The 17,359-nt window shown below is 30.3% G+C and overlaps 1 protein-coding gene across 2 annotated transcripts; it reads right to left on the bottom strand.

Annotated features, from left to right (window-relative positions):
* Window positions 1-4,588: 4,588 nt before the first annotated feature.
* Window positions 4,589-16,537, bottom strand: LOC130629368 (uncharacterized). Of its 2 annotated transcripts, none has more exons than XM_057442525.1 (8): window positions 16,309-16,537; window positions 14,436-14,463; window positions 12,942-13,195; window positions 10,418-12,854; window positions 9,948-10,219; window positions 6,828-7,306; window positions 6,369-6,434; window positions 4,589-6,253 (listed from the first exon to the last, which is right to left on the bottom strand). In XM_057442525.1, exons 2-7 carry the CDS (start codon window positions 14,447-14,449, stop codon window positions 6,417-6,419), a joined length of 3,474 nt encoding a protein of 1,157 aa, XP_057298508.1. In that variant the 5' UTR covers window positions 14,450-14,463; window positions 16,309-16,537; the 3' UTR covers window positions 4,589-6,253; window positions 6,369-6,416. The 2 variants fall into 2 exon arrangements, with proteins under 2 accessions (XP_057298508.1, XP_057298507.1); XM_057442524.1 differs by having other exon boundaries at window positions 16,314-16,537.
* Between the last annotated feature and the right edge of the window lie 822 nt (window positions 16,538-17,359).

Here is a 17,359-nt window from a genome sequence, read left to right as displayed (position 1 = left end):
TAGTTTTTTGTTTAAAGAATATATTGCCCCCTTACAGTAGCTTAACCCTATTCGGTCCGGGGTTTTTCGAACAAGCTATGCGGAATCCGCCCACCCCCCCCCCCCCCCCTCAATAACTTTTCATAGGGTTGTTCAAATTGAATCAAACTTGGCACAATTATAGTACGTCATAAAAGGAACAAAATAGCAGCAATAAGTTTATGCTTGCGTCAGCACATTTTCTGTGACGTTATCAGAAGCTGGAAATTTGTTTAAAATAACACTATCTGCCTAAAATTTCAATTACTTTTGTTCCAGATAGAATTTTTGCATTCTGTTTGAAGTTTCTGAAAGCTAAATAAAAGTTATATAACATATTTTTCGTTTTTTACGTGGATCGCATAAAAAATTGCCCAAAATTGCCCGATAAAATCCGTTTTTTTCCGATTTTTGGGTAAAATCCGACAAAGTCGGAGAATCGGATTAATGAAGTGTACAAATTATGCAAAATGATTCTTCCTAAGAAAACAAAGTTGTGTAGCAACTTTCAAGTTCTAAACATAATCTTAACAAGAGTTATTATATTTTACCCATTATAAGGATTTCATAGAGATTTTTAGGGGTAGTTTCGAGTAATGGCCAATATCAAAGCCTCTGAAAGGTATGGGACCTAAAAATTCAGGTTTCTTATGGATAAATATTAAAACTCAATATGTTTCATAGCCATATAACATAGCAATAAGGAGTTATTTAAAAAAAAAGCATCAAGGGGTAGGGTTAAATTTGGAAACTTAACAAGTATAATACAGAAAAGTTTTTATGTTAATTCTATCAAATTTGCCTAATAAGAGCACCCTTTAAAAAAAATTATTTTTACATAAATTGTTATTCTTTGCTTTTACGCACAAATAAATTACAATACCCATAGTTATACCTTATGTGGAATAACAATCTGGCAATACTTATAGAAATACTACTTATTGACCGAACATTTTGGGAATTTAAAAAAACAACAACAATTAGCTAGCTGCAACGGTAACATTCTTACAGGGCATAATTTTTAAATAATCAAGGCTCAAGGATACTTATGAGTATTACCTTGAGTGATTGCATTGCTCTTATTACATTTTGTTAAATATATAACATGATAAAGACCAATATTCAGTCTAATACCACCAACCCAACATGCTTAGGAGGGTAGCCAAGTCTTAATGTTATTTACAGATGTTTTAAAAAATGAAAGATATCCAATAACAAAGAATAAAGTGTATATATATGTCAACAACATTGGTTAAAGCTCCAACTAGCTAGCTAGTAGTAATCAGTTCTATGTGCTAGTGTAGCTAAATATATAATCCAAACCAATTTCAACCATATCTAGCCAGCTAAACACTAGAAAGAAATATAAACCAGCAATTTCAATAATGTATATGATGGTATAAAATAAGTCCCATGCTCTATTTTCTTAGCAAAAGTTCATAATTTGCCCATTTGACAAGTTAATACACTTTTACGATAATTCAATTGTACATGAGTTCCTACGGCTCTCCATCGTTTTACAATACCGGAAAAAAGGAGGTAAAAATCGTGTTTTTATGAGAGTTTGTTAGAGGCAAAATTTTGTTTTCTCCAGTTTCCTAACTTCCGTTGATAATAATAAGATGCAACTTATCTGTACTTTCCATTTAAAACAAAACGCGGCAAGAAAAGTTATCACGAAAAAAAGTGTTTTCTCCCTAATAAACTCTCATAAAAGTGTGATGTTTACCTCCTCCGATCGCAAAATAAGCTGCGATGGAGTGTTAGTTTTCCCGAATTATCGTAAATGTGTATTGGAGAAATAATAAAGGTAAACAAACTAGATGTGCATCACTTTGCTGACAAATTAATAATGTCTCTAAACTAACCCCCGTTTTCATGTCAGTGTGTCTATCCCGGCTGTGTATTTTGCGGAATGGAAATGGATATTGAAATAGGTCTATTATATTAGTAACAACTTTATCACAGATATTACAAACTGTGCCGTATAGTCTTCATTTAAAATTTGTTAGAAACTGTTACCGCTATTAGAAACAAAGTAATCAATCAAAGCAGGTATCCTTATTAATAAACGTCTTTAGGTAACATGAGAAGAGAAAATCATTTAGAATTCTGGTCAAGTTATCTGATTTATTAAAATTGCAGTTAAAATCATCTAAGATGAAAACTTTTGAATTTTTTAAAAGGGTTTTTAGACAATCTCTTTAATAGTAGTTGTCGTCTGAGAACCGCGGAAACTCCCCGCAGCCCTGCAGCTTTATTTTGAATCCCACCAGACCCTGTGTTTTACTGGTGTTGTTTTGACCGCTCAGGCGTAATAGACCAATCACGAGGCACCATTTTCTCTAATAACCAATCCAGGTTCTTCGCGATCTCAGCATACCAACGGAGGAAACATACTACGCTAACGGGGGCCATTTTTTGGTTGGAAGTGATGGTGTGAAGTTTGTAGGTCTCCCTTCAATCCTTTTATCTTCTGATTACTTTGTATCCTATCCTATCCTTGCATTTTTTAATTTCTGTGTGTTTTCAAATGTTGAATTTTTGAAATGCAGTTTTTGACTGTAACACAATTCTTATACTAAATAAATGCAGTTAGGCAGCTACCACTTTTATAATGTTTTAAAAACTTATGCTGCGAAATAAAATTGCTGAGTATTTTTTTTAACTGAAAATGTAATGACAAGCAGTTTCCTGAATTTTTTTTAACCGAAGTTGCGATAAAGTTTTTTGAAAGATGGTGTTACGACTTTACTCATGTGCGACATGGTTTACATGTACTTAGCGCTCAGTTCCAGTGTCACGATAAATTTTGCTGAGTAATTAATTTCCTAACCTGAACCGAGTTAACGGCAGACTGTTCACTTATTTCTTTTAAAACCAAAGCGATAAGGATTTTTGGAAAATGGTATTGCCCCTATGCTCATGTATGACACTATTCACATGTTAAGCGCTCAGCCTGGTGTTAACAACGGGCTGTTTCAGTATATTGGGTAGTCAACGAGTAGTTCTCTTTCATCCTATGGCATTTTAGTATAATTATAATTTATTATAATGTTAGTCAATTAAAAATAACTATTTTTGACGTTTCGGCGTACAGCATTCTTCAGAATATATTTTCTTATGTACACTTCTTGTGTTTATATATGTACATTTTTTTTAAAGTTTTTAATTATCATAAATTAAACACCCTCCTCCATGTTAAGTCCGTCCAAGTGAAGAGTCTTAAGTTTGTACATCCAAAATTGCTCTCTTCTCAACGGTGAAACTCCGTCAGTTTTATCGATTAACGTAATCTCACCGTCGGTTTCAATACCCGAATGACCTTGACTTTAATATATATATATATATATATATATATATATATATATATATATATATATATATATATATATATATATATATATATATATATATATATATATATATATATATATATATATATATATATATATATATATATATATATATATATATATATATATATATATATATATATATATATATATATATATATATATATATATATATATATATATATATATATATATATATATATATATATATATATATATATATATATATATTATATATATATATATATATATATATATATATTATATATATATATATATATATATATATATATATATATATATATATATATATATATATATATATATATATATATATATATATATATATATATATATATGTATATATATATATATATATACATAACAACCCGATTTGTGTACCTGTCAAGTGCTCAGTCTGGTGTTAATGACGGCCTGTTTCCAGTATTTAGGCCATTGTGATAAAGTTTTTCTACCTACATTACACGTTCAACCTGGTGTTTACAACAAGCTGTTTTGTGTGATTTTAATTTAAATTGAAGTTCCGATAAGTTTTTTTTGGAAAACGCTATTATGGCTATAACGCATGTGTGACACCATGTACTAAGTGTCATGATTAGTTTGCTAAAACTTATTCCGCAAAATTATATGACTATTTTTTTTGTTACGACGAGGTAACAACAGGTTGAAAACTGTGTTTTATTTCGGTTAAGGTTGCAGTAAAGTTATATACCGTTATGATATTTTGGATTTTTTGCGTGGGTGCTTAATCGAAGGGGGTGCTTAAATAATGCTGGTGGCTTATACATTTTTCCTAATTTTGTACAAATTAAAGACAGCGGTAATTTTTAATTTTCTGAAAAATAAAACTGAAGAAAAGATGTAACAAAAGAAACTTTAGTCTTTCTAGAGTTCTCAATATAATGTCAATGTAATGAGGATGGCTGTTTAAGGTCATGTATTTAAAAAAAATAAGAAGAGTCGTTGTCCTCACCAGTTATTATGGTCGGTGTAAATCATATTATCTGTAAAAGTTGGAAAAACGAAAGTGCTATGGATAAAAATTCACCTGCACAAAGTGATTCTACACCAATATGATTTAAACAATGATACAGATTGTATTATTGAAATTAAGAGAACCAGTGCACTACAAGGTGAAATTTGCGGTTTTAATCATTGCAGCCGAATGTTAATAGAATAAGTAAATCTATACATACAATAAAAATTCATTTATTTCACAAAGCTTGACACAATAACATCTTCAGGTGATATATAAAAAATAAAATTCTATACTTATAGTTAAAAAATATTAGGTCACATAATACTTAAATAAATTTAAACTTGTGTAAATATTAATGAATACTACTAATACTAAAACTATTTGAGCAGAAAAAAATTGCACAAAAAATAATAAGCGAGAAAATTATTAGGTGCGAAAATTCTAACGCTTTAATGCAAAATTATTTTTTAACCCTTTGTCTTAAAACAAAACAAAAAAAAACAAAAAGACAAGAAAAAGGTATTTATTTTCAATTTTTCTTTTCTATTTTAAAAACTAGTTTCTTTGTCTTTTTGGATTTACTGAGCCCTATTCAAAAAACAATTTGTTTTTATGAAAAAAAATTATTTGTTGTTAACGGACCTGCATTGTGTTCACGAACAATCCGAAGATATGAAACGCTATCAAAAGCAATCCTTTCTTGGTATGAGACAGTTTAAACAGCATTACATTATTATTGTTTTTTTCTTCAACAAAATCCGAGGCCGCATTTTATCGAATTATTGTGATAAAGGATGTAATCAAACAACGTAACATTGAAATAAATTTTATTTCCCACTGCCAATTATTAACAAGTGTGATAGAATTGTGTTTATGTTATTTCAGTTAAAAACTTTGGCACTGCCAACATAATTCCAAACAAGAATAAAAACAACAATTTTAGGAACTTTATTCATTAGAAAAGTTAACGAAAGGAATCTTTTAAAAAGTTACACTTTTATAACCAAAATAATCTTGCTCGTGTAATTTATTGTCGTATGTATTTAAAATATTTTTGAGTGTTTAATTTGAGTATTTTGGAATAAATTAAAAGTTATACTAATAAGAAATGATTTTTTGTTTTCATCAAGAAGAATATTTTATTTTTAACTATGATACACAAAACGATTTTTGAAAAATCGAAATTTTTATTAATATCGCGCAAGTGTAACTCTGCCTTTAGTAATTTTTTTGAAAATTTTAAACGATACATATCTAACGCAGCGAAACCACACTATGAAAGTGACGTAATACACTCCTTGTTCTTATTGTTTTCCATTTACACAATCTAAGCTTTATTGATTTTATAAGGTGGGTTCTTATATAAAAATAGTGCATTGGTTTTTTAACGATGTCCCGGGGACGAGGTTGATAAAACTCGTAAAAATATTTCAGTTTTATAATTATTAATTTATTTTATCTCTCATACTATAATATAAAATTATACTGCTCTACTTCTAAATTAAATGATTAATTTTTTCTCGAAGTGTTGGACACGGGACAATTTGTATGCAGTCAAACCACGTGACTTTAAAATTTTAAACATGTATCTTTCCCTATGAAAATAAATCGATCAAATTGTTTTCCGCATTGAAAGAAGTTTTTCTTCACGTTTTGTTGTGAAAAAAGAACTTTTTTTTATTTCTTAGCCACTTCCTGCTTCATTGTTCTTATAAAATTTCTTCTAATAATAATAAAAATATTTAATAAGAAGAAATAATAAATTTCGAAAAATAACATGGATTTATATTTACAATAATTTATATATAGAATAAATATATAATAATAATAATCTACAATAATATATTAAATAACTCCAGCCGCAATTTTTCTTCGACATCTAAAAAATAAAGGTTTGTTATATATCATAAAAAAATGTGAAAGATACTTAAACCTCAATTAGATTGGCGAATGTTGTTTTCATTCTCGAAATTTACACTACACAAATATCTCACCTTGTGGAGCGATTGTTTCTTTACAAATTAAACAATTTCTTAAGATGTTTATTTTCTTTTTCCATCCTGAAAAAAAATATTGAAAAAAATGAAATAAAGCTCGCATTTCTATATTCTCAGTTCGTCTGGTCGATAGAAGTGTGTAAAATGGTCTGGGTACGAAGTTTTATATATTTATATTTATTTACTCAGTATTCAAATTATTTTCATAACTACATATTTTTTCTTAAAGTTTTATTTATTCCCCCATCTATTTTATCTACATAACTCAAAACTATTATTAATTTTTTAACTTTTATAAAATATCATCATTCCTTCCTATTTTATTATATAATATGTATATTTCTTTTATCAGTTAAATATTTAAATCATTTTTATTCCTTAGAAACGATGACCAACTTAAAATAAAATACAAATTTATTCTTCTTTCTAATTTGTTAAATCAACTTAATAACTTACTTCGTATTCTTTTATTTTTCGTCTTATTATTTCCCGCTCTTGTTCATCCAATTCTCCAGCCCAATCATAAGCTGTGTCTCCATATTCATCTTTGATCGTCACATCAATATTTTCATGACGCAACAAAACATCAACACATGAGATGTGACCATCAATTGCAGCAAAATGTAATGGTGTGCGGTTGTCAACATCTACACGGTTGATGTTTGTTACATCATGTTGACATAACATATCTAATATTGAGTGACGATCATGAAATGCAGCGAAATGATAACTGTTTCGTTGCCATCCATCTTCCGCCCAAACATCACTCCCATATGAGATGAGTATTTCCACCATTGATGTATTGTTGGTGTAACATACTGTCCACAACAATGGTGTGTAATCATTTTCACCTCTCATGTGAACGATGTTTGGATGAATGGATAGTAAATTTTTCAGTTTCTCGATATCGTTAGATTCAATAATTTCCACGATATCTAAAAATAAAATAAAATAAAAAATAAACGAATGAATGAAAAGATGCGAAATTTATAAATTGGTGAAATATGTTAACGCAAAAAATTATGACATCAATTTTAAAATGAATAAAAAATAAAAATAGTAGAACGAGAATATTAATATATCAAACATTCGCAAATAATTATCATAACATTAAAATAAATATAAAATATAAAAACAAACGAATTTTTAGTAATAGTTGTACGTTTTCTTAAATAAATATCGAAAACAAATATAAAACGATTGTACAAAAATTAAAATTTAACACTTATTTCATGACGTCACGATGTATGGGATAACTTTCAAATAGAGACAAATTAGAAACCAGATTAGAGACAAAATTAATTCTCTAAATCATGATGACATCCGCATGTTTGATTAACAAATACATTCTGTATCACAAAAACGTTTCATGAGAAGTTTAGTAAAGCCAGATTTCCATTCAGCGGAAACTGAGCTGGCGGGGAGGGAAAAACCCGCCAAACAAAAACAAAAAGGGGTATTTTAATTGATCGATTCATCTCGGTAGACAAATACCTTAGCGGACAACTTGACCATTTTCAACTTGTCGGCTGAAGTATTTGTCCGCTGACTATCGGTCGATATTTGCTAAATTTAGAAACATTCTTTTCCCGCCTGCTCGATCAGTTTTCGTTGAATGTAATTCGGGTTTAAGAGAAGATAATCTAAATTTCAGGTGAAGGCTTTTATGTCGAGAGAGAAAAAGAATTTACTAGATAATAACAAATAATACGAATGATATGTTCACTCAGCGTGGAAAATGCTTTAGCATTTACCATTCAAAAACATTCAAAAATCTGTATTTATAGAAATCACATAATCTTTCTTAGGTTTCTTGAGCTCGTGAATTAAGCTAGCATTATCAAAAAGTATTTATTCACTTTTGAGATTAAATTCATCACGATTAGAGAAAAACAATTCTCACCTTATTCACGTCCTGTTGTTATCAGAACTCGTTTTTGAATGAAACATGATATAGTGATAAAAATAGAACGGCTGTACTCAACATATTCGATTTCGTCTGCACGAATATTTCAAAGATGTTTCTCTGACACGCGATCGGTTATTTATAAGAACATTTTTTAAAGAACACGAGACTTAGGTACACAGCTCTTAGTAAATACTCCGTTACTTGTAAACGGGTTTCTCATGAAAATAATAATGTATAATAAAAATTAGCTGCTGCTTTTATCAAAATTAAATTTTCTCTCACCTCACACGACCTATCAACATTATTTGCTGAATGAAACATATTCGTTTTGGTTGAGTATGATATAGTGATAAAAATAGAACGACTGTACTCAATATATTCGATTTCGTCTGCACGAATATTTCAAAGATGTTTCTCTGACACGCGATCATTTAAATTTTTTAAAATATTATATCTTTTACTGTCCAACCTCGTACCCGGGGCATTTTTACTGTATATTATCAATTCTTCACGTCGTCTCTGAATGTGCCAAAAAACGAAAAAAAGGCTCGTGGAACGTAGCCTAGTTAACTAAGCGTTTTTTGAGGATATCAAATTCAGTTTCTCTGAAATGATGGATGAAACGCAAACAAATGTCAACACAAATCCCTAAAATTTTAATTCACCTCATGGCAAACCCCGAATTACAATCAACCAATCAGCACACTGTCGGCGTGGTCACGACTAACCCTCTTAAAGGGGCTACGGAACGGCTGTTGGTTTTCGGCTTTAGTGACTTACACCAAAGTCGAGCTCATGGCGGTGGAAAACAAAAATGGCTATTTTTCCGGCATGTATGTAATTTACAGGCTCGAACATATAGATACTTAAAGAATTTTTATCTTCTCCAGCCATGGTCATGTTTTCATCAAGAATGAGTCTTGCTGAAATATTTCTTTGTAATATACTTTTCAAAAAATAATATTGAACCAAGGAGCAAAGTTGCACAAAACGCGTTTGCCAGATTTTTAATATGTGCGCGGGATATACGGAATGTGAGCACTTTAACAGGTCCTTTAAATGCTTTAAGAATTAACTATATTTGATTGGGTGAGTGAGGCCAAAACAAAGGATTTCCCGAAAGAATTAACAAATCAAAAAGGACGGTCATTCTGACCGCAGAAAAATCGTTTGAGACCCAGCGTAATTCCGAATTCCTCGTGCTAAGAAATATTATGCCGGGTCCCTTGCTGAACGAGGTCGGATCCTTATGTTAAAAATAATTGACTATAATCCTTTTTTAATGTTGAAAGAAATAAGGATATTTAATTCTTTTTTTAAAAAGATAACAAAAGACGAGTTTCAATATAAGAGAAGAAATACAGACGAAAATGATAAATGTCTAATGGGTTACCAAGGCCATAAATTTAAAACTTCGTACACCAAAGCAGACAAAATTTGTGATCATTTTTAGCTCAATTAACAAAGATTTCTTTAGGGATATTAAAATTCAGTTTCTCTCATTAGACATAAAATTCAGTAACAGACACAAAATGATTTCTCAAAACAAACTGCAAATTATAATCAACCAACCAATTTAAATGGACTATTATGGTATTTTGATAATATTAACAAGAACAAGAAAAGTGCTCCGTAAGATATACAAATGTTTAGTGTGAACAACCTACCTTGAAAAGTAACAACGGAATGTGGATAGGATAATATAATTTCTGATTCACCAAAGTTATTACTGGCTGCAACACGAAATTTGTATGTCTTTCCAACAACTAAATTATTGATAACACATCTACCATGTGTGGTCATACCTTCTACGTTCTGCCATTGTGATCTTTCGTTTTCCATTTCAATTACGTAACCATATCCTTCATCATTCCAACTAATTGTACATGAATTGTCGTTTGTAAAAATGCAGCTCGCGTTAATTGTTGGTGGTTGAAAGCTAGTAAATAAGGTTGGAAATTATAAAGGTATAAAAGTTTATATTTTTTGTGAAGGATGGAAGTAGTTTGATGATGATAGTTTACAATATGGAAACATAGAACAACTTTAAAAAAAGAGTTCCTAGAATTACGATTTTTCATATATAGTTATAGCAACTGGTAATTTTCTGGTATAAAAAGAAATGTGATATATCTACCTTGTACGTATGATTTGAGCAAAATCAGGCTTGTCCGACTCATCTTTTTCATATTCGATTTTCTTTATCCGTTCCATGAGGTCTTTATATCTGCGCGAATTTGTGTTCACATAACCTATTGATTTTTGGTCATTAACTTGCGTTTCAATGTAATTTTCGTTCGAATTCCTGCAACATTCAACAGAAACTTCATTCAGGTACTCTGGTAACAGATCTTTAATGATATGTCCAGTTGATGAATTTGTAGTAGCAGACTGTATGTTACATGTGGAAACAATTATCAGGCGTTCAGTTACTCTGGACATTCCTTCTAACGTCTTGTGTCGCAACATAGTGTCATTTACGTCAATACAGCATACGGTTTCACAAAATTCTGTTCCTCTACTACCTTCTAGATTAGTTATTAGATCATAACCTTTGTTTTTTGGAAAATTGGTAACTTCGTTGTTGTGGTCGATGATGGTCCATTCAGTTTGTTTGTTATAAACAAAATATTTTTTTCTAATTAAATCCAGAACCCTTCGAAACGTGATCATTTGTTCCACAGTGTTATGAAAAAACAAACGTTTAATATTAACACGATCTAGGTAGTATTCCAACGAGAGAGCTAACATGACAATACTTTTTTCTTCTGTTTCATTTTCATAATTAAGATGTATCAGTATGGGCTTTGTACCTACAATGTTATGTCCAACTTCTTGCGCAGAGTTGCATTTCACTTTGGTCAAGGTTTTGATATCATCAGAGACATCTGGGTATTTGGAGATAGCTGCAATTTCCTCTATATCCATAGGCTTTTTTTCAAAATTCTCTTTACTTTCTTCAAGTTTTCGTTCGACTTCTTGGACACTAAAACGAGTTAATTTTTTGACAGAACTTGTCGCTGCAGATTTCTTGATTGATGTTATACAAGCACTGCCTTTAACAGGGTGTTTGATAACTGATTCAATTCCGGAAATTCGCTTCTCAAATTCTACTAAAAAGTTAAAAATTTTCTTCGTTGTTCGCATTCCTTTATTGAGATGAAACACACGCATACCAGTTTCTTCGTATTTGTATTTATCATGGTCTTTTGATTTTCCAGATTTAACCAATCTCCTGTGCTTTTCCAAAGACTGCAGAAACAACACGATCAGAGAATTTTGTAAAGCTTCTTCCCTTTCTAAAATCTGCTTTAACGATAAAGCTTCTTGATTGTCAAACATCTCACCATCTACTTCGTCACTTATAAAATGAAAAGGCATGGCACCATGTTTTCTTAGCAGCAACAGTAATAATTGTGATACTGTTGGAAGTTTAGAGAGATTGAGCTCTTTTGCCAATTCAATCATATTTATTACTTTCAAAGTGATATTTTTGTTGCATTGAAATTTTGAGACGAATTCTTCGACAGCTTTCAGCAGTATTGTTTTGTCACTCCATATAACATAATATATCATACATTTTCCTCCACAACAATAGTAAAGATGTTTTAGATGAGATAAAGCAAGAAGCGATTTACCACTTCCCAATGGTCCAACAATAATTTTCTTTTTAGATTCGTCAAACAAAATATGTAATTGTTCTGACGACAACAGGACAGTACTTACTTTCTCATGAATGTCATCTTTGATTGTTGGAACAGTGTTTATAGTCTCCATGCTAGCCATGAAACACATTGCTTGACCTACAATGTTCATATACTGCTCTTTGCTTTTCTGATCAAGATCCTGTCTTGATAATCCAAGAAAAAGAAGGAAATTTCGAACCTCTGTGTTGCCTGGGAAAATAGACTGATCTAACAATTGACAATTTGCACAGACGTCAATGTTCTCTATGTTTTGAAAATTTGGTGCAGCTACGACATTTATAAATCTGGATTTACTATCCGATATAAATTGTCGATTGATTGCAAACAAATGTGTGATATCTACCTCACCTTTTTGAAATTCTTCTTGAACGATTGACGCACTGGTAGCTTCAGTGTATCTTATATTGACGAAGGTATTTCCAGTTGGATGAAGTAGTAAAATTCTATGTTTGAATTCTGGAGCATCATCAGCATCAGTATTTAAATTCAAAAATCTTAGATTGTCCATGGTATTGTAATGTGTGAAAATCACAAACACGTGACCAATTTCGCTTAGAATTGACTTTAGTCGAAATGCAAAGCTGGAAATCTCTTCATTTACAATTGGTGGTGGAAATAGAAGAGCTTCTTTCAGAAAATCATTGTTGGATGTGCAGTTTTCATTTACATAATTTCTTGAAAATTTTAAGTATTCGCTTCTACTTTTTTCATGTACTTCTCCACAACAGAAGAGCTGAATGTTAGTTTCGATAAGAGGTCTGCTGATAATTGACTTAATATATGCTGCAACTTTGTCACTATTATGTGTATGGAGGGAAAATTTACTTTCTTTGTTGGTATACTTGTGAGCACAGGCAATGTTGACATCTACAAATATTAAAGACAGAAATGATAAGAAAGGGTTAAGTGCATATGTTAAAAAAGCACTAATTTAATTCTAATTTGATTACTTACTGTCAACTACAAATAATTTTTGCTTTCCTTCCATATCAAGCAGTGCTATGGCAAGCTGTGCAATACATTGGATAGCTCCTCTATACATCGTCAATACCAGCTTATTGTCTTTTCTTTCTTCATGGTAATCTGTTTCTTGCAATTCTATCATTGCATCATCTCCTTCCCGTTTTATATTAATTCTTTGCACCCTTTGAAAGCCTCCATTAAGAAATTTAATAATCATATTTCCTTTGTCTTTATACATCCAAAAACTAAAAATTAAATGTATAATTGGTTATAAGCCTCAACAAAGATTACTTTTTCAAAAATTATTGTAATATCATAAATTATACCATAAATCCTTGGTAATTTTATCTATATTATAATGGAAAGTGTGTGTGACAGGCATAGTGGATGTGTTCATCACCGAAATTTTCTTTGGCCATTTCGCGTGAAAAAATACCGCGGGTTTACTTTGTTTAAATTACGTAATTAAAATGACGCAACTTGATTTGCTAAAATAATTTTAACGGCTGACTTTGGAACAGTGTTATCCACGATACACACAAAAAAAATTAAAGCTATCTTTGCCTTAAAAAAAAAGTGCGACAAGTGAAAAAAAATTTTATTTACTTTTTTTATTTACTTTTTTATTTTACCGCGTTATATTATGAAATAAAAAAGCTATCATGTTTGTGTACATTTTATGCATAACAAATGTTGCCATCGTGCGTAACTAATGTCTATATCCTAAAGTTCAAAATACTTTTTCATTATCATTTTTTCTCTTTATACTCATTTTATTAGGCATCAAATATAGCCAGCAGGCTATTTGTGTATTGTAGCTAATGTTAGCTTCAATCTCCATGGGTAGCAAGCTAACCTATGTGTGATGTTTTTTTTTTCAGCTATGTTTGAGCACAAATTATATGTTCAATTTAGCAATTCCCTCCGTTGCAAATACCCACACGACTCAAAATTTACCTATCCTCTTTAATGACATTGTGTGATTAACGCGCTAAATGTTACAAAGTATAAATTGACTTAAATTCGTTCACGGTTTCTTATAAAAAACTTTTTTTACCACCCCGATCGGATCTATTAAGAAAACAACCTTGTCCAGGTTTCTTGATATTTCCTCGATTATAGTACCAAATGTTGCTTATGCGGTCCAATAAAAGGTATATTTACCATGTATAAATTGAGTTTGCAGGTGATATTTCTTCAATTTAAAATTCAACGTATCAAATACATAAATTATATGACAACTTGAATTTGCAGTTAATGTTTTTTTTAATGTTTTGTCAAAGAAAGTGCGATTATAATGTACATTAATCTCATGCTCTTCACAGAGGATGAATAAGCTAGTGAAAATTTCTAATTATTTTAAAGTTCCTAGTATTTGCGTTATTATAAATCGGTTACTTAAAAAAAGTGTTAACAAAATAAAAATTACGCGTAGCAAATATTGCTCAAAATATTAAACATTTTAGCAAAATATTAGTGATTTACCTGCAAGCAGACATCTTTTTCACAGGATCTACAAAAGAGAAAAGCAATGTGAACAGTTGAAATAATAAGTAGAAAAATAGCTACAAATTAAACTGGTTTAGATATATATGCTCTTATGTTATAGACTAGTTGTTAATTTAATTAAATGGACTAGTTGTAATGCACAGAAACTTGCCTGACACAAGTCAATAAAAATGCAATTATTGACTAAGAATACATAGCATGTGACATTGTCTTGTTACAGCATATTGATATAATAACTCTGGAAGAATTCTATGAAACTGCTAATTATTTTTTTAATTCTTTAAAGGTATAATTGTTGAGATTCCTCTTGTAAAATATAAATAATAAGTGATTAGGTATTTTGTTGGAAGTATTTAAAAAAATAAGGGACCCAGTACCGCACCCTCTTCTCTTTGTTTAACCATTGGAATATTGAGTAGCAATTATCGCGTTATGCCGCTAAAATAGTTTTTAAAAAAATTAAGAAAACTTCAAACTGTTTATACGTCTACACATACTATAGTTACATAGCAACCAAAATGTGTTTGTTGACTTTTTTGTTTGAAATGTAAATATTTTCACACATTTGTTTACTATGTAAAGTATGTCATGAGACATTTAAGACGTTTGCACTTTGTACTTTCATATCTCGGCAAAATTTAATTAGAACACTTTATTTTTATAGGTTGCTTTTAAAACATTTTCTAGATAAAAAGCAGTTTTTTTTGGTGTTTAACCAAAAAATATTTACTAGCTACTTAAAAGTTACAACAAACAAGCAACTAAAACAAATGTGTCGATTTCTGTTTTTGTAATGCAACAAAAGCAGTAATAACCACATTCGTTCTAGTTGCTCAAAATGAGAATTGTTTAATTTATAACAAGACTACAAGACTACAAGTTTCCTAAATACAAAAAAAATAATTTTCCAACAATACTCCATAGTATATATTTTCCGATGTTTTTTTATATTTTTCCTAGAAGAACGGAATAATAAAAATATCAGTTTAAACTTTTCCCTAATTCTTTGTTATTATTTAGCCATTTCCAGCCTCGTTTTTGTGATAAAAAAAATTGCAACCCTACTCAATGAGCTATGTAAACTGAATCATATATAACTCAGCTGCATGAAAATTGTAGTGTGGCCAAAATAAGCAGGATAATTTAAAAACAAAGTTTTGAAATATATTAATTCCAACCAAATTAAGACATGTCTTGGTTTTTTTGCTAATAGGAACTCAAGTGTGATTCTGCTAAAAAGTTGGACATTATATGTTTTCAAGGTGTTAAAGCTAAAAATGTCAGGCAAATCGGAGAGTAAGTTTATTTCGAAACTTGTGTCTTTAAACTTTTTCTCTTTTGTTTTTAACTTTTACAACAACAATTGAAGTTCTCGTGATTGATGAAAACAAAACAAAGTAACAAAAAGTTGAAAAAGAAGAATATAAAACATTACACAAAACGAAATTCTTGATAAACATTTTGTGAAATAATATTTTGTTACCTTTTAAAACTTTTTTGAAGACAGTACCATATTGTATTATACATTTTTTTAGACCGTGTTACGTACGTGAATATTTAGAAATTGAGGTTGAAAAAATATTTCATTTGAATGAGGATTCAAAACAAGTTACGAGCACAAATATTTTCAACCAACAAACGTGCTAAACTAAAAGTATTTCAATTATTTAGAAGTATTCAAGTATTTAGAATATTTACATTTGAGATATGAAGTATAGTTCTTACACAAGTAAAAAGCGTGTAATAACAAAACGTCGCGTATTTCTTTGAAAGGGGAAACATCAAACTTTTTCCGTTTCTTTTATAGAGTGGTACAGTAGAGAGTAACAAAAATATTTTGTTTACTTACATTACCTTCAACAATCAGTAAAACCGTCTTTCAATTTAAATCAATCTTTCAATCTTCCGTCTGTTTTTGTTAAAACTGAACTTCTTAAGTGTCTAGCCTTTACGAGGTTTCAAAACGCAATGAGAAGGCGTCGTGTTTACATGAGTTTTTCATCCTGGTGTTGTCCAAACTGCGCATGCGCTATAGGCTAACAAATAAGAGTTGTAATTACGTAAGCATGCGCGGTAGCATTGCGCGACAGTTCATATGCTTGTGCACATGCGCAATAAGATTTCTTTGTTTATTGTGTTTGCATGAAAGTTCCGTAAGAGAAATTAAATTACTTTTTGTTGAACCTTTGGATTAAATGAAATCAGTAAGTTCAATTTCACCTAAAACTATGTGAGCATCTATTACAGTAACGCCCTATGTTATTCTCACCTTTTAACAACAGTTAAAAGTTTAAAAATGTTTCCGTCATGGAATATCGTTACTGACGTCATAACTTTTTTTACCGGTCATTGTTTATCTACACAACAAAGATGGTAGCTGCGACAAGCCACAGATAAAGATTTTCTGCAAATTTTTTGCCTGGTAAATTCACGTGGATTTTCGACTGGCTTAAGACTAAAGTATGAAGATTATACTATGAATTTAAAATTTATTAAGTGAGGTATTAATATTATACTGCACAGGACTTCACTAAATTTAAAAATCGTAGTTATGTCAATTCTTTTTATTTTCCTGACATGATATCTCACTTAGTAATATCTCATTTGCTAAGAATAGCGTCTTGACGTCAATCACTATTGTTAAGTGCTGTCTTTAGAACTTTGTTAATTGCAAAACAACTTATGTCTGTTTTATGGTTTTGTATTTTTATTGATATAGATGAGTTTATATTCTTTCGTCAGTAAGCAATTAAAAATGAAAGTAAGCAATTAATTACTGGCCACTGTATGAGGTCATCATGTATGATAGATCTTTATCGATCTTCTCGTGTCAACCACTAATTTTGAGGAGAACATTAACATGAAACACAAGGTGTCCATACACCAGTTTGTTTCTTAGA

Source organism: Hydractinia symbiolongicarpus, chromosome 2 (genome assembly GCF_029227915.1).
Source record: "Hydractinia symbiolongicarpus strain clone_291-10 chromosome 2, HSymV2.1, whole genome shotgun sequence".
NCBI classification, from domain to species: domain Eukaryota; kingdom Metazoa; phylum Cnidaria; class Hydrozoa; order Anthoathecata; family Hydractiniidae; genus Hydractinia; species Hydractinia symbiolongicarpus.
This window is presented reverse-complemented; position numbering and strand designations above follow the sequence as displayed.

Excerpts from the sequence above, each read along its gene's own strand:
- LOC130629368 (XM_057442525.1), bottom strand. Across the intron at positions 12,855-12,941 it reads AAAATTATTTGTAGTTGACA|ATGTCAACATTGCCTGTGCT; the intron begins GTAAGTAATCAA and ends TAATATTTGTAG. Across the intron at positions 10,220-10,417 it reads GCTCAAATCATACGTACAAG|CTTTCAACCACCAACAATTA; the intron begins GTAGATATATCA and ends CTTATTTACTAG.